Source organism: Heterocephalus glaber, unplaced genomic scaffold (genome assembly GCF_053883595.1).
Source record: "Heterocephalus glaber isolate CG9 unplaced genomic scaffold, H.glaber_assembly_v1.0 deba00001004, whole genome shotgun sequence".
Classification (NCBI taxonomy): domain Eukaryota; kingdom Metazoa; phylum Chordata; class Mammalia; order Rodentia; family Bathyergidae; genus Heterocephalus; species Heterocephalus glaber.
The window spans coordinates 8,292,901-8,318,501 of NW_028258179.1; the positions used below are offsets into that span (position 1 = coordinate 8,292,901).

Consider the following 25,601-nt stretch of genomic DNA (forward strand, 5'->3'; position numbering starts at 1 on the left):
CAGCTCTTTCTGAGTTCATCTCCCCCTCCGGTTCAGAGGTACTCTGGCTCTCAGGGGTTGCACAGAACACTAGAGCAGGCCACAACTTCCTCCCTACCTCAGCAGTAGCTAGCTAGGTGTGAGAACCCTGCCACACTGCTTCAGATTCCATACCTGTTTCCCACCTGACTTTCCATCTCAATAGTTGTTCTCATAATAACTTCCTTTTCCCTGAATGATTATATATCTCTTCTTTCACCCATGGTTTAAATTATATTTCCTACAGTGACAAAAAAGCCACTTTAACTACTAAACTTTAATTCATTTTTTTAAATTTTTCATACCGGGGATTGAACTCGGGTCCTTGCGCTTGGGTAGCAGGTGGTGAAACCACTGAGCTAAATCCCTGGCCCTAAACTTTAATTCTTGATTTAAAAAAAAGTTCCTTGTTTACATAGGACCGGCACTACTGGAGAATTAGTATAGGTTTATTAAAAAAATCATATAATTCAGTTCAATATAACATATGTTTACTGAACAATTACTGTTATTGAGAGCTATGAATTCTGGGACACACCAGAGCACCAATGGAAGGGCTCACTTCCTGTTTGGTCCTCGGGGCTCTGCTCATCACAGTTCAATGACTGAGACAGGCTGCATCAACTCTCTGAGACTCACTTTCTGCAGCTCTAAAATAAGCCAGCATTCCACTCATAACACTTGTGATGTGCCAAGCACAGTTCTGAGTGCTCCACAAAACAGAACTCAATTCCTGTTGAGCAGTCCCATGGGTGGGTGCTGTTCATGCCATTTTACAGATGAGACAACTGGGATGCAAAGGGTCCAATAACTTGGCCAAGGATGCACAGCTAGTGAGTAGCTAAGCTGCAGTCTGAACAGGAGCTACCTGGGATGAACTTCATGATGTAGAAAACAGGCAAGACACAGAGGCGTACAGATCCATTTACATCATAGTATCAAATGCATATAGTGAAAGATTCATACTCTACAGCTTCTGGCACATATGTACGTAACCCATGCATAAAGAAATAATACAGGCATAGCAAATTCTAAGTTCAGTACAGTGGTTTCATCTGAAGACAGAGCAAGGAATATAGTTTTAAAAGATAGGCATGGGGGAGATGAGACAAAGGATTTTACTTTCAGTATATTGGACCAATCCATCTTCCTGGGGGTAAACTGTACTCACTTATGTCCTATTAGCGATTTCCTAAAGAGCTGAAATTTATTTTCTAGGGTTATTTTCTGATATCTGTACTAATGTTGTTCTTAGGATCTTTGCTTTTAATGTTGAAAGTGTAAAAATATAACTTTGCCATTGTATTAGGCAGCTTTCTGTTACTCTAACAAGTACCTGAGATAACTTAAAAAGAGGAAAGGTTTACTTTGGCCCACAGCATGTTCAGCTGACACCACTGTTTCTGGAAATGTGATGAGGCAGCTCATCATGGTGGGAGGAGAGAAAGCTGTTCACCTCACATAGCCAGGAAGCAAAGAGAGAGGAGGGAAGCTGTGGTCCCAATAACCCCTTGAAGGGCATAGCTCCAGGGAGCTAACTTCCTCCCTTTAGGCCCTACTTCTCAAAATTTTCTTTATTAGTCTATATTTGCAATTCATAATGAATATAATCACCGTGGGGTATCGGTACATGTAAATATCACATCTTGATCTTTTACCTTCCTTCTTAAAGGTTCTACCCTCTCCTAATCTAATAGTGCTATAGGTTGGCAACCAAAACTTTAACATGGGCCTTTGAGCACCATTTATTCAAATAACAGCAATCATGGACACAGCTAGGAATTCTGGCACCATCTGGACACAAACAAACAAATGTTATATGGCAGTTCTATTTTAGTATTTTGAGGGGTCTCCTTACTGTTTTCCATAGTAATAATTTATATTCACATCAACAATGTACAAGAAAGGTTCCCTTTTCTCCACATTCCTGCCAACACTTGTTACCTTCCCTCTTTTTGATAACAGCCATCCTAACAAATGTGAGGTGATATCTTATTGTATTTTTAATTTCCATCTTTGCATGATGTTGGGCACTTTTCATATGTTTGTTGGCCATTTTTGTACATCTTCTTTTGAGAAATGTCTATTTAGATTTTATTTTTTTACCCATTTCAAATTGGGTTTTTTTTTGTATTAGTCTCCTTTTATATTTTAGATTGTAACCTCTTATCAGATGCATGGTGTGCCAATATTCTCTCCCAATTCATAGGTTGTCTCTTTATTTTTTTCTTTTCTGTGGAGAAGCTTTTTAGTTGACACAATTCCATTTCTCCATTTTTACTTTTGTTCACTGTACTTTTGGGGTCATATCCAGAAATCCATTGACTAGACCCACATGATGGAACTTCCCCCCTATGTTTTCTTCTAGTAGATTTACAGTTTCAGGTCTTATGTTCAAATCTTTAATACATTTTCATTTGGTTTTCTAAAAGGTGTGAAGCAAGGGTCTAATTTCATTCTTTTGCATGTGGATATCCAATTTTCCCTATTCTATTTACTGAAGAAACTGTCTTTTTTGCACTATGTGTTCTTAGCACTTTTGTCAAAAATCAACTGACCATAGTGTGTGGGTTTACTTCTAGGCTTTCTATTTGTTCCATTGGTTTAAGTGTCTGTTGTAAGCTAAGCTTTTTTGATTATCATAGCGTTGTAATTAATTTTGAGATCAGGCCATGTGATGTCTCCAGCTTCGTTCTCTTTGCTTGTTTTGGAAATTTGTGGTCTAATGGTTCCATAACATTTTAGAGCTTTTTTATTTCTGTAAAAAATGTTATTGGACTTTTATTAGGGACTACTTTGAATGTGTAGATCATCTGGACAGTACACATATATTAACAACATCAGTGTTTCCAATACACAAACATAGTCATTTCCCCTTGTGCTTGTTTCTTCTTGAATTTCTTTTGTCAATGTTTTATAGTTTTTAATGTCCAGATCTTTTACCTCTTTGGTTAAATTTATTCCTAAATTTCATTTTCAATGCTACTTTAAATAGGGCCATTTCCTTGATTTCTTTCTTCTTCTTTTCTTTTTTTGCAAAAGAGAAAGAGGTAGCCACATGTGGAAATGGGAGAGCACATCTTAGATGCACTTGCCCATGGACAGGGTTTGGGCTATTTATGGGATGTGGCACAGGACACTGTGACTGGAGGTTAGAGGTAATCAGTGGTTTGCTAGCATACAACCAGGCTTCATCTGTGGTTACCATCATGACTCACACATCTCAGGTCCGATCTGCATCTCTAAACTCTGTGATTGTAAAGTTAACTAAAACTATGTAACTAAGGCCTGGTGACTCTGGTTATGTCTGGAGGGTGGTTATTCAGGTTTTCCCTGTTTCAAGACCACTATAGATGAGAAAGTCCCCTGAGCAACTTGGAGGCAAAATGCTGTTCTGTTCTCCCTATTCCCAGCAGCTAGCACATGAAAAATATCCCCAAAGGTTAAGGAATGTCTATTTTCACTTGGCCCCAGTGGCTGTATGCCTTGGACAATCTGCTTTCCCTGTCTGGGCCCAGTTTTTTGTCTGGGATGGACATGAGGTCGTCTAAGCTCCCACTTTAAAATCAGGCCCCAAGGGACCAATGGGTCACAACAGGGTCCGCCGCAGGCAGAACTGGCCTGGTGTGACCATTTGCCCCAACACTAAACTGTGTCACTTAAGGGAATTATTTTTAACTAAATCTCAGTTTCCTTATCTGTAAAATGGGTCCATATTCTCCTTGTGTCTCAGTCAGGTAACAAGAATCTGGTAACATGCAGATTCTTCAGTTGTTCATCAGTATGGAATGTTCCAGAACATCCTGTCTCAGTTTCTCCCTCACAGTTCTCAGGATGGAAAGCTGCCTGTTCAGTGTGGCTCCATCTGGCTTCCTTTGCCCATATACCTTCTCCTGCTAGACATCCTGGGAATTCTTTCCTGCTGGGCAGGATCTGATCCTGTTTCCTGATATTGTGCAAGCGAGCCCTCCAGCCCAGCAATTCCCTGCCAAGGTATTTCCCCTGGACTCTGATTCTTGGTCCCCCATCCATCCTCCCAGAGTAGCCAAAGGGAACATTTGGAAGGCTATCAGGACCATGCCGCATCCTGATCTTCTCAAACTGGCTGTCTTCTTATTTAATATGCAGATTTAAAAAATGGAAGCTTGGTAGCCTGCCATTTCTCCCAGCTTTCAGGAGAAGTATTCTTGGTTGGCCTGCTTTTCTTTCATCAATTTGAATATATCACCCCCCTCTTCCATGGCCTGCAAAAATTGTGCTGAAAAAAGTCTGCTGATAACAGTTTTGAGCTCCCTTGTATGTAATATGCTTCTTTACTCTTGCTACTTTCAGAATTTTTTTCATTGTCTTTGATTTTTCGTAGTTTGACTATAATGTATCTTGGTGAACTTTTCATGTATTTGGGGATTTCTGAGCCTCCTATATTCATATGTTTGTATCTTTAGATTTGGGAAGTTTTCAGCTGTTATTTTTTAAAATAAACTTTCTGTCACTTTCCCTCTTCTCCTTAACTACTATGCAAATATTATCTCTCTTTATGTTGTACCATAGATCCCATAGGCTTTCTTTGGGTCCTGGGTCAGAGCACCCATGGAGGCAGCAGCTGGAATGCTTTGGGGGACGAGGGAACCTGGACAATGTGAAGGTCAGCGGGAGGGGTTGCGAGGCTGTAACCACAGCGGCAGATGCAGTCATGTGGCTCTGGGTGGCACTTGAGACAGGGCTGCTGGAGGCATCTGGAGGCTGTAAAGGTGCAAGGAAAGGCAGGGTCCTCGGTGGTGAAAGCTGCTGGTTATTTTCAATCTTGTGCTACTTCTGTCGTTGTTGCCATGCAAAAATAAATGCAAATATCATTTTTAAGGTACAAGCATATGGAATTTATTCTGCAGGTAAATTCCTAACAGTGAAATGCTGGATCATGAGTGTGTGCATCTGTACCACTGTTCTGGGTTGGGCCAGTTTGCACTTGCACCAGCAGTTCAGGAGAGTGCTGTTTCTCCACATGCTTGCTGTCAGAACGTGCTGTGCTTGCCAGTCACAGGGGTGAAAAATGGTACACCACTGTAGCTTCATTTTTTTTTTTTTTGGTACTGGGGATCAAACTCGGGACCTTGCGCTTGCGTGGCAGGCGCCGGAACCACTGAACTAAATCCCTGGCCACTGTGGCTTTTTTTTGACATGTCAATATTGAATTAATTCTTCTCATGCTCTTTAACTATAGCAAAATCTTTCACAATTAGATATGCACATCACTACCTAGTAAGTTAGCTGCCAGCCTTTTTTTTTGGCGTGATGTCCAAATCTGCTCTGTTTGTTTATTTTTAAAAGTAAGTTTATTGAGGCCCATTTTACACACCACCCAATAAACCATTCCGAGTACACAATTCACTAGTTTGCTAGCAAGTTCATCAAGTTGTGTAACCACCACCATAAATCAGTTTCAGAACCTTTCCATCATCCCAGTAAGATCCCCTCATGTCCATTAATGGTGGATCTCTCCTCTCCTCCTCCTCACCTTCTCTGTAGGCACTAACCTAATTTCTGTTTCTACGGGTTTGAGTTTTCTGGACAGTTCATAGAAATCAAATCATATAATATACAGTCTTCTGTGTCTGGTTTCTTTCACTAGGCTTAGTGTTTTTAAGGTTCATCTATATTGCAATGTATTATCAGCAGTTTATGCTTTTTTATTACTAAATAATATTTCATTACATGGGTACACCACAATTTGCCTATCCATTCATTCATAGCTATTTGGATTGGCTCAAATTTTGAGTATTATGAGTAATACTGTTATGAATATTTATGTTCAATTTTTTTATGTGGATATGTTTTCATTTTTCTTGTACTTTTTTTTTTTGGTACTGGGGATCCAACTTGGGACCTTGTGCTTGCGAGGAAGGCGGCAGAACCATGGAGCTAAATCCTCTACTGTTTTTATTTCTCTTGGATAGAGTCCAAAGAGTGGAACTGTTTATCTTTTGGTAAATTTATGCTTAACTTTTTTCTTTTTTGGTACCTAGGATCGAACTCCAGTACTTGCACTTGCTCAGCAGGTGGTGAAACCACTGAGCTAAATCCCCAGCCTTTTATGCTTAGCTTTTTAGAAACTACCAAACTGTTTTCCAAAGCAGCCATACCATTTTACACTCCCAGCAGCAGTGTAGGAGGGAGCTCTCTCCTCCAATCCTCACCATTTGTTATTTTCTGTGTTTTTGAGGCTGTCATCTTACTAAGAGTGAAACGGCACCCCACTGTGGTTTGAATTTTCATTTCGCTAATGACTAACGGTGTTGACCTCCAATATGTCTTCCTGCTTGGTGTGGAGGAATGACCTTTCGGCCATTTCTGTTCAGATTGTGTATCCTCTTATTGAAGTGTAGGCATACTTTGTATATTCTGAGTTGAAGTCCATTAGCAAATACATATCTTGTGTATATCTTCTCCCAGCCTGTTGCTTCTCTCTTTCCTGCTCTGAATGCTGTCCTTTGAAGTGCACAAAGTTTTTTTTTTTTTTTGAAGTGCACAAAGTTTTGAACATTGGTGGCATTCAATTTATCAACTTTGTCTGTCATGTGATTTTAACGTGCATTTCTTTCACATATGTGAGGTTGATTGTCTTTTAACATGTTGAGTCTCTTCTGTTATGTTTAAAATACGTTTGGATCTTCTTTTCTAAGAATAGTCTGTTGATATCTTTTTGCTGTCTTCTGTATCAGGGATTGATCTTTCTCTTGTGCAGCTACAGGAGTTCTTTATGTATCAGAAAAGTGATCTCTTGTGATACTCATTGAAAGTAATTCTTCCAATGGGCTATGTGTCACCTTACTTGGGGACATTTTTTCCTTGCAGGTTAAAGAACATCTGTGTAGTTGCATTTATCAACTGTTTAATCATAAGATTCCTGGGTTTGCACCATAGTTAAGAAGTTCTTTCTCATTCTGAGGCCATGATGTATTCCTTCCTGGCATCTTCTAGTCCTTTGGGGTTTTGGTTTTGTATTACATTTAAACCTCTGGTCTGTCTGGAGTTATTCTGGAGTGATAAAGAGATAGGAATTTAATTTTCTTTTTCAAGTGACAACTGGGCTATTTTAATACCATTTATTTCCTTTTATTTTCACACATGTAATATATTTCCAGTGTCCATATGTACTTGAGTATATTTCTTGATTTGCTATTCTTTTTCACTGATGCATCTTTTTATCCATTTGCCTGCATCAGTAGGCTTTTAATAAGTCATGTTTTCATATATGGCTGAGCTGGCTAGTTCCTCCTTGACATTCTTCACCTTCAGCATTTTATGGTTATCCTTGGTTATCTGCTTTCTACCCAAAGTTTAGGGTGACCACCTGTCCTGTTTGTCCTCCCACAGGGCTCCGACATAATATTGTTGGTATTTTTATTTGGCTCCTGTTACATTTATAGATGCTGCTGTGATCTTGAGTATTCCAACCTAAGAACGTGTTTACTCTTGCATTTCTTTGTCTATATCCCTCAGAATTTTTAAACTTTTCTGCACACAGGATACAAATTTATGATAGTTTATTTCTGGGTGCTGTGTGTTTGTGTTGTTGTTTCAAGTGGATTTTTATTGTATTTCTATCCAGCTGCTGCTTGTATATACAAACCTCACAGCAGTCTGGATAGTAATTTTATACCTCCCCATCTTCTCACGTGATTCAGTTGTTCAGTTTGTTCTCTTTGCCTCTCTATGTACAGAACATACCTGAAAAAAAGGATCATTTGCCTCCTCCATCCCACTTTCTTTGGCTTCTTTCTCTTGTCTAGCAGTGCTCAATATTTTGTGTGGGATGATGTTTAACGATAGTGGTGACAGTGGGCTTTTGTGTATTTTTTCTGCCATTAATGGAAATGTTTCTAGTGAATTTAATTAAGCATGACATTGGGTTTTGAACTAAGATAGAAATAATTTTGTTATGCTAAGAAGCACCAGTGCATCTCAATTTTATTTGATCTTATTTTTAATATCAGAATGGATGCTGAGTTTGTAAAATGCCTTTTAACATGCATGGTGATAACTTTTAGTGTTTTCATTTTGATCACCTTCCATGATGCAGGGCCTCCACACATACCCGAACCCCAGTGTTCTTGCATTTCAGAACAATCACTGTCTGACCGTGGTATTTCACTTATGTAGGGGGCCGCGGGTATTGTTGTGCTGCTTCCTGTTTATCCTGAGAATATTCGCCAGCAGTGCTTGCGGCTGCAGTTACTCTGAGATAACTGGCCAATTAATCCTGAACAGACTCCCAAAGTTTACCATAAAATAATCTTGTTTTTATTATTTTCTCGTCGCCCTAACATAGTGATAGTCTTTGGAAACAAAAGGCATCCCAGTTTTTATTAGTGGTCTCTCCACTTATAAAATATAGTAATTCTTGATCGGTGAAAATTAAATGAATAAGCTGCATTTTAAAAAATGGAAAATGGGTTAAATTTTTGCATAAATCCTTGTAAGGGAGATTGATGTATGGTTTTATGCATTTGCATTCCATCTTTTTTGGGTTTGGTGTCCACGTGATGCTGATTGTATCAGAAAGCGTTTGTATTCTTTCTGTGTTAGAACCACTTAAATTCAGCTTCAGACATACACCGTTATAGACTGTGCTCGGTCCACTGTCTCTGCCTGGTCCTGGGACAGCCAGTCCCACCGTTACTTCTAACACTACCAACAACTGCTGAGGCTTCCTGAGGAGCGGCAGTGCCCTCCTGTCCCCCGAGGATGGCGACCCTCGGGAACGGAGGTGCCTGCTGCTGTCTCTGCAGGGCGGGTGAGAGAGCCCTGCAGGCGGGAAGTCGCTGTCCGGCTGCAGACCTAGCATGTGGAGGAACGTGATTTGTGACCCCCGCTTTTCATCTGCCTTTTAAAATTAAGTTACTCTGTGGTCCCCTCGGCTTTCTTGCAATATATTAACCAGATGACGGCAGTTTTCTTTCTAGTTTGACTAGAAAGTAATTTTACTTTTTTAAGGTTTCTCATGGACAATTTAGACATTCCACTAACATTCTTAATCCTATAATCACTACCTTTCTAAACCAACATGAAGCATGTTTGGCTGCCTGCCCTGGACCGGCAAGACACGGCTTGTGACTGGTGATTTAGCTGCAGGGGCCAGGACCTAAATACATACCAAAGTGAAATAATATCACGCTAAAACGACAGTCCCTCAGGGCAGGGCTACCAGACAACGAGGTTGCCACAAGAGGTGATTGAAAAATACAGTGACTATTTAAATTAAAAAAATTATTACAATAGAAGACACATTGCCACAAATCCTCTCCAAATCTCCCCCTTGCTTTGAGCACCCTTAGCCTGTCATTCTTCCTGCTTTCTGCAGCAGCTCTGGGGAGCTCTCGTGAGTGTCTTTAGTTTTGTAGCCATGGCTGCCTCAATGTCCTGAATTGATTCAGAGTGTTGACCTTTCACGGTCATTTTGACTTTGGGAGGAGCCAGAATTGCATGGTGTCAGATGCCGGTGAACAGGTGCGTGAGGACTCAGGGTCATGATTTACAGCCTGCCTTGCCATTGGATGGCGCTCAGCTGCCGTCCCTGGATTTTTGATCACACCTTCTAAACTAGAGTTCTGGGAGAAGGCAGGTGGCAGGAATGTCTGGAGGCTGAGGGGCGGCTCTGGGCTTCTCCCAGGGAAGTGGAGGAAGACCGCTGGGGGCTCAGGGACACACAGGGACTGGGAGAGGCTGCATGGGGCAGTGATGCCAGACCTGCAGCTTGGGTGCTTTGTGTCACTAATTTTCCTACGAAAGAATTGAGGCTGTTTCTTTGTCCATGCTACCAGCAAGGCAGACAGGAACAGCTTCTACAGCTGACCGTGGCAGGGGCAGTGAGCTACGGCACAGGGGTCAGATCTGGTCTGCTGCCCTTTTATTGAAGTAGAGCTGCAAGAGCTTCTACACACTGCCTTTGCTGCTTCTAGGCTGTAATGCAGAGCTGAGGCAGTGAATACTGAGGTGCAATTTTTAAAAAGGCAAATGTTTAAACTTAAAAAATTATTAAAACACTGCCATTAATCCCCAGACAATACCTCTCTCAACTTTGAACACACTTATACCATCATTCTTGTCACTTTGTGAAGCAGTTCCAGGCCCTCTTTCCTGAGTGTGCTCACGAGATGTGATAAAAACATGGTGATCACTGCTGCCGAGCATCCTCCAACACAAAGGCAGCTCCGTAAAATATCGTGGTGTCTTCATCCACCTTATTCACCAGATCTGGCAACTTGTGACTTCTAGCTCTTCACTCAAAGTCCAAATGACCATGAAAGGTCAATGCTTTGAATCGATCCAGGACACTGAAGCAGCCACAACAGCGCAACTAAAGACATTTAGGAAAGAGGACTCCAGAGTCGCTCCAGAAAGTGGCAAGAATGAGGGGATAAGTGTACTTGAAGGGAGGGAGGATTTTGAGGGGGGCTGGTTGATGACAACGTGTCTATGTGTGCACCTTATATATTCCCCAGGGCCCAGAATATTACTATGCAGCCCTTCATGGAAGAAGGTTTTGACCTCTTACTTAAGGCAACTTAAAAATGTAAGTTGAATTCTATCTATGACATAAGATCCCCTTTACTGTATAGCTGCTTTTTAAAAACCTCTTTAGATATTTTCATGAATTCTTCCAGATAAACTTGACAATACATTTGTCAGTGCAAAACGTACGTTGGCCTTGACTGAAACTCTATCAGCTGCACAGAATAATGGAGAGATGAGGTGTGCTTGTGTGTTAGTGAGTGTTTATGTCCAGGGAAATGATCCTTATTGATTCAAAAGTCTTTCATTTTCTTCAATAAAGTTGTCAGTATAATTCTGTATAGCTCTGCTTAATTTGTCAATATAATTTCATGTGAAGTTTATTGTGTTTTCTAGGAAGATAACTCATAATCTGAAAACTGGTAAAATTATTGCTTTAAAATATTTAGAATTCTTCTTAAAAAATTTATTGCATTTGCTAGAATTTCCAAGGAAATACTCCCAGCTCTGGTGGGGACACTTGGAGCTCTGGGAGCTCACCACGTGCAGTCACGGAAGTTTCCAGAGGTGTGAGGGGACCACAGGGTGGACACTGGGGCCCACGGCCGGTGATGGGGAGGGAGGGAGATGAGATGGGACTGCGAGATGGGCAGGGACTCAAGCACTGGGGACTCCTGAAAGCGAGCTGCTTGGAATTCATCAAGCAAACGAGCTCCATGTCTGCTCGCACTGCTTTCAAAGATCAGACAGAAAAAGGACGAATTCATTTTGAAATAAAGCGGGAAGGAAATACAACATTGATGTACGCCCCCCAGCACATCCATGCAAATACCTGTGGGAAGTAACCAAGACCCAGTGACACTTTGCACCCACCACCTTTGAAGCCAGAGGAAACGTGATTATGATATATTTCCATCCTATTTCTCAAGCATATTTGTACCTGTTCTGGGGTCTTGTTGGAAAAAATAACAGCCGACCCTCCGTCTTCTGCCTTGGGGTAGTTAGGAAACGTGCCAGTCAAGTTCCTGCCAGTGGAAAGAAGTCAAATTAAAATAGAAATTAGATCTCCATTAACTGGCTTGCTTCTGCTCACTGAAGTGAGCGGTGTTATTAAGTGTGGGCTCCCCGGGGATTAGGGCCAAATGCGGCATCGTGGAGAAGCCGAGGCACAGGGACTGTGGGGGGCAGCTCCCTTCCCCTGGGGCTTGTTAGTCTGAGACCAGCATCTCTAAGACAGATTACACTTCGCTTCCTCCCTTCCCTTTTTAAAACACTGAGATGCTCTGTGCTTGAGTTAAGAATGAAGACAGAAGCACAAATCATTTCTTCCTGTTTAAAATGTAGGACAAACACGGGGTTTTGAAACTAAACAGAAGGACGGAATGGTGCAAATGGCACATTTATTTAGTGATGTCTGAAGTACATGTACGGGATTTAGGGTTTAGGAAGTCTGAGGCCCTGTGCATCTGAACAGTAATTTTTTTTTTTTCTGTAACCAAGTAATTTCTGCATTGAAAAAGCAGGCGCTGAGATTTAATGTTGGGAATTGCAAAGGGACATGTGGTTAATATATCTAAGCCAAATTGACTTTAGATGATGTTATATTTGCTGTAGATACAGGAAAAAAAGATTACCTGACTCATTCCATTAATTCATCAATGTGTAGAACCTGCGATTTGGAAGAGACCACCGTGTTTAGACCAACTCTACAACAGCGGTTCTCAAAATTTGGTCTTAAGGAGCCTTTTACATGCGATATTTTCTGAGGGTCCCAAAGAGCTTTCATTTATGTGAGTTACAACTATTGATACTTTGATATTTATTAGGTATTAAAACTTAAAAATTTCCCTCCTTCCTTCTCTCCCTCCTCTTCCTCCTCCTCCTCCTTCCTCTCTCTCTCTTTTCTCTTGTTTGAGGCAAGGTCTCCTTATGTTCCAGGCTGGCCTTGAATCTGTCAAGTAAACCAGGCTAACCTCAAATGTGCCATCCTCCTGACTCAGCCTCCCAGAATGCTGTGATTACAAGCATGTGTCACTATACCTGGCTAGAAATTCTGAAAATATATGTTTAATTCATTTAAATAAACACACTATTTGGTGGCATAAATAACATTTTTATAAATAATATATTTTCCAAAGGGTGTAAGTGTTTTTCATTTTTCCCCAAGTCTATTGGTGCCTGGCGGGTTGCTCATCTTTGCTCCTGGATTCCAGTCTGTTGAAGTCTGTAGTTCTGATTGGAGCACAGGCGGAAAAGCCAGCCTCACACAGCTGTGTGAGTGGAAGAGAAAGGGATAGTCTAACAGCCTTTTAGATCAGCGTGCAGAATGGTGTTGATTTGATCCTGCGACGTGGCACTTGGTGGCTTCCGACAGCCTGGCGGTGGTGTGGAGTCTGAAGCAGTAGCAGTGACCTTCGTCTCCCTGTGGAGTGGAATCAACCTGTCTTCTGGTTGTTGCGGAGAGCTCTCAGCCAGGCGTGAGTTTGTAACATTGAGGAAAGTAATGGTCCTGCGCATGGTGAGGTCTTCCTGGTGCCTGTGTGTTTCATCCCTGGAAAGTCACTTTTGTCACTACTGATGGCTCTGCTGAGCTCACTGAGGGACGGAAGGCAAGGCCCAGCTCACACTGCCAGCCCTGGCTCCCTCTGACTGCGCTGTCTCAGATCTGGGCCTCGCCCGTTGAGCCAGGTTTGGGTAAAAACCTCCAAGACTTACACTCAGCGCGACGCCATCTCTTCACATGCCTCACACCACTCCCTCAAATGCACTTTACAGCAACTCGGTCACCCAACTTCATTTTCATATTTTCAAGCTTGAGTGTTTTTGAGGACTTGAAACAGACTCAGTGACATCTATGTATTTTAAGAAACTCAGCATTTACATATGCCATTCAGAACTAGCTTGGCTGGTAATCCCTTTTTTCCTTAATTATGGGACACATTCATCGTCAGTCTAAGATTTAGTGCTATTACATTTCCACCATCATTTTGGCAACATGATCTGAAATGTACTTTAAATAGATAAATGAATACCCTTGGTTGTTCTTGGTTGTGTAAGTTTAAGCTGAAACTGAATTAAAGAATTACAAAACTGTTGTAGAAAACACATCTAAAAATTTGTATCTAGAAACAGAGAGCCCAGCCAGGCAGCTCTTTATCACACACACCCGTGTCTGTGGGAACACACGCGTGTGCACTGTCGCTCTCTTGTGCTCACACGGCTCCATCTGTCCCGACCTGTGCTGCCCAGGGACCTCTGTCCCCCAGAGTCCCTTCCCTGTGAGCTGTCCTTGGAGCATGCTGAGAGGCTTCCAGCCGGGTTTCTGACTCCCCTCTGTGGCTGTTGGACTGTCTTCAGGGGGAGGTGGCAGCCTGCTGCTCCCATGTCCCTCTCTGTATAGCGGGGACCTGGCATGGAGGGATCAGGCTTGGGGCTCAGCTCCCTGCAGGACAGGACGTGTAGGAGCTGCAGGGGAGAGATGCTGGTAATCGGGGATGGGGACGAGGGAATCAAAAATGTTACCCTGGCTCCCGGCACAGCTGCTGCAGGACAGCCTTGTCTGCAGGTGACGCCCACCTGGGGCTTCCCCAGGAGAAGCCCAGGACCCAAATTACAGGGTGTCAGGGAGACAGCGCTTTTAATGAAAAGTGGAAGCCAAAATATCTGCTTTCTGTGGAATCCGCTCCCTTCAAGCCACCCTGTCCTCCAATGGGTGCTCGCTCACCCCCCACCCTCATCTTCCCCGCAGCCCAGGGTCACCAGGCAGGGCCACCTGGATGCACGGGTGCAGTCTGGAACCCAAGGGCCGAGTGCCCAGACAACCCACGCTGTGCCCGGGGCCGCTCATTGCATGGGCATCGGGCTCTCCACACAACAGCAGTGGCTAAATTGCAAGTGGGCCAGCGCTGGGCCCTGGGAAGTCTGCAACCACGTTCGGGGCCCAGCCTCCTCCGCCAGATCACGTCCCAGGGCCGGCAGGAGACTGCTGCCTTCTGAGACTTCCTCCCTGCCACCCTTGGCCATCTCTCGCGGCCTGGCTTGGGGTGTCCTGGGCTCTGGCTTCACCAGCCTCGCTCTCTTGGGGGCCTCTTTTCCTGAGCTTCCATCCCCTTCCACAGTCCGCCAGTTGGCCACGGCCACTGCCCCATGGGGACAGTGCTCACAAGAGCACTGTGTTTGTGTGCCGGGTCCTGATCCCAGCACCGCGGGTGAGCTGTGACCTTGTTTGGAAAGAGGGTCCCTGCAGATGAACTCAGTTAAGATGAGAGCATACAGTGTAGCGTGGCCTTGATCCAGTACAACTGGGGTCCCGGTAAGGAGTGGGACTTTGGACATGGGGTGGGCTGGTGCGGCAGGGAGACAGCCACCCACCAGTCAAGGAGAGTGCCCCTCAGAAGGCACCAGCCGGGGTCGGGGCTCCAGACTCCAGCATGGAACTAGTTCCTGCTGCTCCGCTCACCCTGGGCTGCAGGACTAACTCACAGCCACCCAGCACCAGCACTCAGTTTAGGGAGGTCCCTGCCTCTGGGTGTGTGGCACTGCAGGGCATGTGGCCTCTGAGGACAGCTGTCCTCACAGGCCACCCTGGCTCTGCTCCCTGGCCACCTCCTGCCTCTCTGGCCCTGCCTTCTCTGTCCTCTTCAAGCAGCTGCTGCTCTACTTCTGTCCAGGGAGCTCACACGGCGGGCGGGGTCTGGAGGCAGCCTCTGAGGTGTCCATGCACCTTCCTGGTGACATGGTGGGCTGCTGCTCCCCCCCCCCCCCGTTCAGGCCTCCCCTGCCCACGCTGGCCCTCGCTGCTCACTCTCCTCGTCTCCCCACCTGTGCGGTGGGGGCTCAGGGCCAGGTCTCAGGCGCCTTCCCCTTCTCGTCTGCCCCCTCATCAGGGTGGCCTTGGCCAGCACATGGCTTTGTGTACCACCGACGCGCTTCGGCTCTGCTGAGCACTCTCTTGGCCCCACCACTCCCCTAACCTGCAGGCTCGTACTCACTGTCCGCCTGACTTCTGGGAGCAAAGCCAAAGTGTCTCAGCTGGGTGTGGGCTGCACCTCTGTGATCCCAGCGCCATGGGAGGCTGAGGCAGGAGGATCACAAGTTGAGCCCAGCCTGGACAACTTAGTGACTCACTGAGATTCTGTCTCAAAATAAAACCTTAAAAGGGCTGAGGACACAGCACAGTGCAAAGCCCTGGGTTCACCCCCAGGGGGAAGAAGGTGCCTCCAGCTCAGGTGTCCCAGACTCAACTCTTAGCTCTGCACCCAACTCCCGCCCCTTCTCCCCTTGCACTCTCCCATCCCAGAAAATGGAAACCCCTTGTCCCAGCCACTCCGAACCCCAGACCTGGCGGCACCTGTGTCCGCCTCTCTCTCACAAGGATGCCTTCAGTCTGCAAGCCCTGCCGCTCCATCTCCCTGGCCTATGTCGAGTGTACGCGCTCAGCACCGCCTGCAGGGATCAGGACACTGCAAGTGCCGTGTGCTGTGTACCCGGATGACCAGGTCTCTGATGCTCCGGTTGGCACTGGGGCCACAGTGGTCTTGGAGAGCATGTGTCACCTCACGCCGAGACTCTGTGCAGAGCTCGCCAGTTCTCTCACTCAGAATGAAACCTCCGTCCATATACTCAGGCTACTGGGGACAAGACCAGCTTAGGTGATGTCAGTGACATGTGCCCTTCCGTTCTCGTTCTCGATGGTGTCCTGGTTTGGACATTAAGTTGTGTGGTTCCTGCACTTAGCACAGCCAGTGTGATGTTTCCTCTGTCACCTCCCTGGCCCCGTCACCCACCCCTGTCACCCTGCATGTCCTGATCCAGCGGCTCTGACCTCCTCCTGCTCCGCAGTCCACCTCAGCCCCTCCTCAGAGGCCCCACTGTGACTGACAAGCACACCGGGTGGGTGCCTGATTCCTGCATGTGCTTTAAGGTCTTGTTTGATTGCTCGATAGCATCTAGAGGTCCTTCCTAACCATCTGTATACAACACAGTTTTTAACCCAACAGCATAGCCTCTCTGGTCTTTACAGCCACAGATCTTGCTGGGCTGTGTACCTCTGGGGTGCACAAGGGGGAGCGTTGGGTTGCTTGGGGGGAAGATGATCTCGGTTTCTCTTTTCAGTCTGGAAAGTACTTTAATAGATGCAGAGATCTTTTCTACTTAAAACAAATTTTAACACCAAATTCCCCACACAGTTATTAAGTGTTAAATATGCTGCCTTTGTGCATGATAATTATTTAAATGACACAGCTTCCCTCAATTATAATTCGAAAGCTGCTGATTATCTTCAAACTTGCCTCATTTTGCTGATTTACATCATGCACTAGGATGGCATTACGAATTCCTGCCCCCCCCCAGCACCCACCCTACTTCCCTTTGCCCTCAGTGGCTGCATCTGCAAGGTCAAAGCAGGTTCTGCAGCTGGGCATCCCGACCACCAAATGGAAGAAGCCATGCAGAAAATAGAACTCGCCACATCGCTGCGTGAAAAATAACCTGAGCTCTGTGTGCAAGGGCTCTCACGTCCACCCAGGGCCACAGAACAAAGCCCGAGAAGAGTCAGGAACACAGAGTTTAGGAAGCACATGCCGCCTTGATAGGACTGTCAACAGATCAGCTACTTATCAGACATACTTCCTCACGCTGTCACCTACGAGCAAAGCTGGCACACGGCACAGCGATGACAGTTTTTCATAGTAAGAATTCGGCTTTTTGGAACAATAGTTAATCTGCATTAAACCAAGTACTGATTTCTAAAAAAAAAAGGCTTTAAATTATTCATTAACACTTCCTAAAGTGTTGAGGAAATGTGTTTTGTCAATCAAACTTTAGATTCAGGTTTTTTCAAACATAAATGTACTATGAAATCCAGATCATCCCTAGAATATTTTTAAAAAAGGAAAAAGAAAAAAGAAAGGAAAGAAAGAAAGAAGGAAGAAAGGAAGGAAAGGAGGAAGGGAGGAAGGAAGGAAGGAAGGAAGGGAGGGAGGGAGGAGCCATGAGAGGCCGGGTCCCTGCCAGTGAGCTGGTTCCCTAAGCAACGCTGAGCTCGCACTGTGCCCAGGAGGGATGGCTCCCGGGGGCTGACATTTGCTTTGCTGCTCGCTCCCTCGGTCCCAGGATTGGACTCGGAATGAAGGCCCCCCTTCCAGACTGCAATGTCTCCTGAGCCAGGCCTGCACCCTACCACAACCTGCTTTTCTGTGGGTTCAGAGGGGCACCGCCTCGCTGTGAATCATGGCCATTGCAGGTCCCTGTTTGACCCCAGCCTGTCCCTGCTTGGTTGTCCTTACTCTTCCGCATCCCAGTCTGTGGCCCTATATCCTGTCCTGAGTCTGCTTTGCCTCAGCTAAGAGCCTCTGCCAGGCACCATGGCACCAGGGCCAGCACCCTGACCCATACCCTCAGTCCCAAATGAGGATTTCATTTGTATGAGTAGCACTTTTGTGGCATTTGGGTAACTTGGGCAATACTGTCGCTCTTATGTGCCTGCAAGTATTTCCAGCCAGCTCCACACTCTGGGGGCTGAGGCTGGGACTCTGCACACCCCAGGCGGACAGCAGGGTGGACCTGGCCTGTCCTGTCCAGACCTGTCGTGCTCTGCCACTCGATTAATTTCAGCCTCTCCAGTTCATACCTTGCAGGCATCCCTGCTAACAGCAGCAATCTGTTCTTGAAAAGCAGATGCTCTATGCAAGAAGCATGTTCCAGGAGCTATTTTCTCATTATTTTCAATGGGAAGAATTAAGATGTGTTATATGTTAGCTCTGTTCCTCCAAGCAATTTCTTGTGGGATGATGGAAGTACCTGGGAAAATGCTGGCCGGTTCCTGAAATAATGGCATAAGGCTTAAAGGGAAAGACCAGGCTGCGGAGAGACATGATTATCACGCTGCTTTTGCTGGAGAGAAGGGAAGGGAGAGATGCTCATGTGTGTGTCTGTGTCTGCAGGCGCTTGGGACTGGTGAGAATCATCCGCCTGGGTTAGAGTGGGGGCGCAGGACAGGAGGAAACCTGCTAATTTCTCTTTTTACCCATTCTAATATTGTTTCCCTTGCTACAGCAACTAGAAATCATGTCACTAATTAAATAAGGTAAAATAATGCACGATAAAAATTTTGTATTTGGGAAATTTCATGTTGCTTTCCTCTTCTGTCTTAGAGATTTAGAGACTGATTATTAAATAGACCTTGTAATTTTTACAGTGGATTCAATCCAATTTTCTTCTAAAATATTTTTGTTTCTTTAGTTAGAAAACTGTGACCTCTCTTTAGGGGAATTAAATTCCCAATTCTGCTTTCTGCTACTTGTTGACTTTAATAATTACAGCAATATAGTTACTTCAACCGTATTTTTAAAATTCTCATTACATTTTTTTACTTTGTTTATCACACATGGTTAACTAGGTCTATTGCTGCCAGCTATCTATTTTCTTTCCTTGATCTACATTTATGCTTTCACATTAGTATAATGCATTTACATCTTTTCTGTATAATATACTTAAAAATACAGTGCCATTTGTCCTCCCTTATTGTTCTTATTTTCTTATGTTAATCCTAATGAGTTTAATAATTATATTTTCTAGTTCAATAAATAATCCTGTTGGGATTTTAATTGAAATTGCATTATCTCTATAAATTATCTACAGCAGATCTATCATCTTTCCATTTAGCCAGAAACAGAGCATGTCTCACCATCATTCAAGTCGTTTTTTTGTTTTTTCCTTTTAACATTCATGGATTTAATTTTTCATATAGGTCTTACATTTTCCTTTCATAGTCTATTATTGATTTTAAAAATACATTTCCCTCTTTAAAAAACTCTTTATTCCTGTTATTTCCTTTTCATATCATTATTTTAACATTAATTAATATTTTGGCACTGAGTATTACTAAGGGCCACACCATTTCTTCCCTTCCTAGGGAAGAGTTTTTTCCCAAGGGTGTGGCTGTCTTGTTTTAAAGAATCCTGATGCTTCATTCATTCATTCCCCATTTGCTGAGTGTGTACTTCCATATGTGCCAGACACTTTTAGGCCCCGTGGGCAAAGCATTTAACTGAAGATATAAAAACTCTCTTTAGCTTATATTTTATTATGGTAAAATTACATTTTATTACAGTATATTTTCCTCTTGTTTTTAAACTTTAAAACAGGAAGAGAGTATTTGATTTTGTGAAATGCCCTTTCTTCACAAACCCAAGTGATGGTCTTGCTCTCACAGATGCATAGAATGTTCACTTTTCCTAACGTTCACTGTGTTTGTGAGGATGAACACTTCTGGTCTCATCTGGAGCCACTTGGATGCGTAAAATGTACTTGACAAAATAACAACCGAGTCAGAAAAAAAACCCAAAGTGTGAAAATTAGACATGAATGACTAAAACGTTTTACGGTGTAATTTTCGTGTATCCTGCAGGAGGACTCAGTGTGGGGGCTCAGCACTCTGCTCCACACAGGCCCTGCAGTGAGGACGCTTGGGGAAGCGAAGCACCTCTCCACTGGCAGGAGGCCCCATGGAGCTGGGGTGGCGTCCCAGGTCCCGGCCGCAGAGTGAGCCCTGTCTCACCCTCCTGTGGTCTCCAGCAGAACGCTGTCCTCACCTGCTATGGGTTTTGAAAGGAAGATCCCAGCTGTCTGGGGCAGTGGACTCCAAGGGGACCCCAAGGGCTCCTGCCTCTTGGGGTCACATCATTGTGTATGTTCTTCCCTTTGAGCGTGGGCAGGGCTTGTGACCTGCTTCTACCCATGGACCACAGCCAGGGTGACTGGCGGGACGCCCCTTCCATGATTATGTTACCTAAAACTGCAGCTTCTGCCTACCTGCCGGGGTCTCCCCCTTCCTGGCTTCCATCACACAAGCTGCCGTGCTGGGCAGCCCACTGGGTAAGGAGCTGGGGTGACCTCCGCCACCTCCCGGCATGCAACTGAGGCCCTCAGTCTGACAACCTGCAAGGAACTCAGTGCTGCGATGACCTGGGAGCTTAGAAGCAGGTGAGACCCGGGCCCCAGTGTCACCTGAGTGCAGACTGGAGAGACCCTAAGTGGAGGACCCAGACTCCTGACCCCCTGACACTGCAAGGTAACATGCGTGTCCTGTAGAGCTGCCAAGTGCATGGTCATACTGTGCTGGAGGGACAGAAGGCACATGCTGTTCTGCAGAGCACAGATTGCAGGGAGCAAGGAGAGGGGCGAGAGGTCAGTTAATAGGCCGTGGGCATCCAGGCTGGCCCGAGCCAGGAGGCAGCCAGGGAGAAGGGGTGGAGGGGTAGCTAGTGGGATGGGGGACACTGCTGCATTGTAATGGCTGAGCCAATGCATGCTGGGTTGGGAGGAGGAAAGGAGTCAGGATGACGACTAGAAAAATGGATTCTCTACCAGCTGTGTTGGGAAATGCTGCGAGGAGGCGGTTGGGGTGAGATCACAGCTCAGGCTGGGATGTGCTCAGACATCTGCTGCACACTGAATGGGGACGCTGAGCTACACAAGTGGAGCGAGAGACTGAGTGCCCAGGGTGGGATCTGCACTGGGGCATCGACAAGACACGATGGAGCCTGCAGCTGTGTAACAGGGAGAGCAGCTGGGACAGGGAGGAGAGGCCAAGGGGCAGAGGCCTCTGGAGTGAGGAGCAGGAGAAAAGAGAGAGCTGAAGAGCTTCCCCTTTGTTTGCAGCTCAGCGCAGGCTGCTCATTGGAGGCATGAAGGTCAGCGCAAGGACGGGGTTGCTGGCCAAGGCTGCGGAGGTCATGGACAAGCTAGGGGTGACTCCGGGTCAGATGTCAGGACCATGCCCTTGTCCCCAGGGCAGTGGCTCTAGCTTCCTCCTGGACACTGAATGGTGCTTAAGCCACATGACCTGGGGGCCTTTGAAGTACAATTTTATTTTTGTTAGCTTGCTTTAGTAATCTCCGTTGAATAATTTCCAAAATATTCCTTTTATAATCACATCTTCACTTATTATTCAGAAGTTGATATAATCGTCTCATATAATCCCCCCCCCCCATTAATTGTCATCACCAGATTTTGGATGGGGATGGCTTGGCTTGTGTCCAGAGGTCCCCTCAAAGCCTCATGCAGTCATAGGTGACTTGTTCAGAGGTGGCTGAATCTAGACTGGGATTAAGGGCGTGTGATGACTCAACAGTCCACTGACTGGTTTGGCACTGCACTCATCCCAGTAATCTGGAGAAGATAAAGGGTCAGAGAGATGTTGTTAAGGTCCCTTGTTGCTTTTGCTACTGTACGGGTGCCATGAGCTGTTTCTCCTCTGTGGCGCCCCTCTGCCCTGTGCCACTCTGCCTTGGAGCCAGCTGATATGGACTGAAATCTCTGCAGACGGTGAGCTAAATTAGCCCTTTCCCCTTTATCTTTGGGCATCAGGTATTTTGTCTCAGCAAGGAGAGAAAGGGAACCAACACAGGGACTGAGGCTGAGCAGGTCTGGCCTGGGCAGGTCCAGCCTTGGACCAGGAAGAGCATCTCTAGACTGCCCAGGGCCCCAGCTCTGGCTCCTCCCACAGAGCCCGGGAGGGCCCAGCCGGATGGTCAAGGGAAGCCAACTGTCCGTGGAGGCGCCAATAAATAAGGCTTTAGACCCGATTAAAGGAGCAGTTGGGAGACTAGATGGATAAAAACATACTTTACTGGAACCGAAGATACCCAGGCAGCTGCCACAAGTTATCCGTGTGGGTCAAAGGACTACATCTTCATGGGAACCTGGACGGTTTCCTTTTCTGCAAATTGGTGCCATTGAGCTAGGTTTACTCATTAAATTATTAAAAAATAAGTATATGTGCCTGTTAAATTTTACATTTCCTTCCAGTGTGAGAAAATCTATGATTTATGTGTGACAAAGGCCAGGTGGGAGGGCGATGTTAATTCTTACAGAATTCAATGACTACTATTACCTTCTTAATAAAAATACATCCAACAGAGTGAGCTGTCTTTCTATCCTTTTCTTTGAAGAAGCTGGTAAGGAAAAACACCCATGCCTTATATTTTTTACTACCAAATGGGAGGTATGGAACAGTTGGTAAAATTGGGGCCTATTCAAAATTTATGCATATTGTCAAAAATTCTTGCACAACTGTGAAAATGGCCAGCTCTTGAGTTTGAGGTGATTTAGAGAGCAGAATTACTCAAATGATAAATTTCCCCCCTGAGGTCTAACACTGAGCTTCCACAGGTCCCACCATTTCAGACTCACCGGACAGAGATTTATCTGTGTTTCACCAAGTATGAAAAATATATGGGTGGAGGGGTTTCCGGCGGGTTCCTCCAAGTCATCCAACCACCTCCATTAATGTCAGCGGGCCCATAAATTCTCCTGCCTTCTGAAGGAACCAGCGTATGCCACCGCACGGAAGCTTCCTGAGGTGTCACTTTGCTGCCTATAAATTCACTTACACTCAATAAAGGTGATTGACTGCACATGGACTTAATTACTCGGCCTCCTTGGGAAACTGAGGGGCACCCAGGTTCTTCGAGGAGAGGGGAACGCAGCGTACAAGCAAGGCAGTCGCTTAGTGTACATTACAAAACCTGATTTATTCACTGATGTTTCTACTTATTAGTGGGAGATTATAGCGGTTATCATTCGACATCAAAGCTTCTTTCTTGACCTTAAAGTATTAGCTCATATTCTCCTCATTTTCCAGTGTTACCGGATCCTCCCTATCCAACCTTTCTTTTCAAACTTTTATTAAAAGAAACAATGTATTACAGAGTAGACGATGGGCTACTTTGGTTTTGATTACTCTTCTTTTGAGAGAATGATATAAGCGCTTTATTTTCACCTTTTGCAAATATTCATTTGTGGGGCAAAATTAATCCCCAGGCACGCACAAACCACTTTAGGGAGGCAGGACAGTTTTTCCCAGCAAGAGACATTGCCATCTGCATGTTTCTCTTTGCTAACCTATGCTCCCAACCCCACCTGGCCTTCCTCCGGCATCCCCATGTCGTTTAGGGGAGCACAGTACCCCCTTTTCCAACTCATGAGTCCAGAAAGCCTAGGAAAATGGTCAAGGGGAAGAAAAGAGGAAATCAGCGAGGCCTTCATTTAGGTTTTAAACTCTGTATGTGCTGCTTTTGAAAACAGGGACTCTTACAAGCAGCAGCAAGAGGGAGTCGCAAAGAAGGGCAGCTCCAGGGTCTAAGGGGGAATTTCAAAGCTCCTCCGCCCCAGCTGACTGGCTTTCCCTGAGTGACTGTCATATTTATTCAGTCTAGGTGGCGGGTGGTTCTGTCCGGAGTAACCCCTGTGACACAGAAAGAACTCCAACAAACTGCAAGGCTCAGGTGCCAGAGACAGGGCATCCTTGGCCACAGCCCTGTTCTGTACAGTCAAGGTCAAGGAGATGGCATTAGGATCACCCTGCTTCCTGTGATGGTGACTGCAGCAGTAACGCAGGAGGGCGAGGTGCTCCACAGTCCTGGAACAATATCGATTTTCATTTTTAAAGGTGATGTTCAGTCACTCTTCAGGGTGATTCCCTAGGCTGCAAGGCATAGAGGACTCCAGTCCATGGCCACGCAAGGTCACAAGTGGGACAGATGGAGAGGCCCACGGAGGGTGAGGGTGCCCAAGGCTTCAGCCCGAAGCGGCCTCTGGGCTCACAGAAAGGACTCTGCCCGGAGCCCTGCGTCTGTTCTTCATCAGCGCTTGGCGCCTGGGTGGACGCTGAGAGCTGCTGGCTGCTGGGTGTTCTTAATTTGATTTACTGTGACGACATCAAAACACGAGATTTCACGCGGCCGTGCACCTGTCCCCAGGCCTCTGAGTAATGCCCGAGCCCTCGGCTCTGAGCCACCTCTGCTGTCCCTGCTCAAGCAGTGTATTTTCCACCAAAACAGTGGCAGGGAGACATGATTTGCTGTCTGGGGCGCGGGTATGCACATGGGTCTGCAAAGCCTTCACTCGATGCAGCTGCTTTTGGGAATTTACAAAAGTATAATTCCAGGAGGAATTTTGCAGAAGTAAGCCCTAACTCACTTCTCTGCCTGACCATCCCCTCCTTTCTGCAGCTCTTTTTTTTCATGCCAGAAGTAATTCATGCTTTCTGCAGAAAACCTGGAATAGAGAGGAAAAGCGAAAATAGCCCGGTCTCACTACCCAGAAGGTATCCACTGTGAGCACACTGGTGGCTTCTCTGATGTCCTCCGAAGTCCTCAGCAATGGTAATTTGGAGCTTTCCCTGAAGTCATAATTGTGGTTTTACGCAATGCGCACGTTTCGGAAAGTCTTTCCCCAGCGAGGTCTTAGTCCCAGGCTTCTTTCTGGTTACCGTGTTGGGTACTCGCGAGCTTCCCGCCTTCTCTGTGTCTTTAACGGCCACAGCCAGCACCCGAGAGGCCCATGGGTCTCTGCCACTCCTCCCTCTCTCCCTTCCCTTCCTCTCTCTCCCCTCTACCTGAACGGAGCCACTGCAGTGCACTGCATGAAGAAGCTAAGAAGTTGGGGAGAGAGAAGGAATCAGGAGCTAGGAAAGACCTGGGCTGCCAGCTGCCACCCAATAGACCTTGTTGCCTTGGGCACCCGCCATCAGTGGCCCTGAGCACTTATCACTTATGCGCCACGGGGCTGAGTACTCAGAGGAGGAGATCCGCTGGATGTGTGGGATTCGGAACTGAGTGTAAACTTCAGTCCTGCCTCTTAGGAGCCACAAACCCCGAGAAAAGCACTCACGGCTCCCCAGCCTGGGGGCAGAGAGAGGGTGACTGGCTCAAGGTCCCACACCCCGCCAGTGGCACAGCTGGGATTTGAACTCAGCAGCCCAGCACCAGGACCCCACCCCATGTGTGTGTGCATGTGTGTGTGTGTGAGTGTGTGTGTGTTGATTTTCAGGTATCTGTTTGTTGTAGATACATGGGCCACACCATCACACCAGGAGATTAAAGGCAGCCAGGCCACCCTGGCCAGATTATGTGAAAATCGGAATAAGGCCACCCAGTTTATGGTGCTTTCAGATTCCTTAGGCTCAGGAACAAAAGGAGTCCACTGGGACCTGGTTCAAAAGGCATCCAGGCCAGTCCTTGGGCAGTGACCATCCCCAGGGGAGGCTTCTTCCTGCCTCCAGGATG

General features: G+C 45.9%; 1 protein-coding gene across 5 annotated transcripts in view; it reads right to left on the reverse strand.

Annotated features, from left to right (window-relative positions):
- Positions 1-25,601, reverse strand: part of Drc11 (dynein regulatory complex subunit 11) — a 125,976-nt gene that overhangs the window by 67,683 nt on the left and 32,692 nt on the right. For all 5 annotated transcript variants that reach the window (XM_087209495.1, XM_087209493.1, XM_087209494.1 and 2 more), the window contains exon 7: positions 11,471-11,555. In XM_087209495.1, the coding sequence (XP_087065621.1) occupies positions 11,471-11,555 (85 nt within the window). The remainder of the gene's footprint in view (positions 1-11,470; positions 11,556-25,601) is intronic.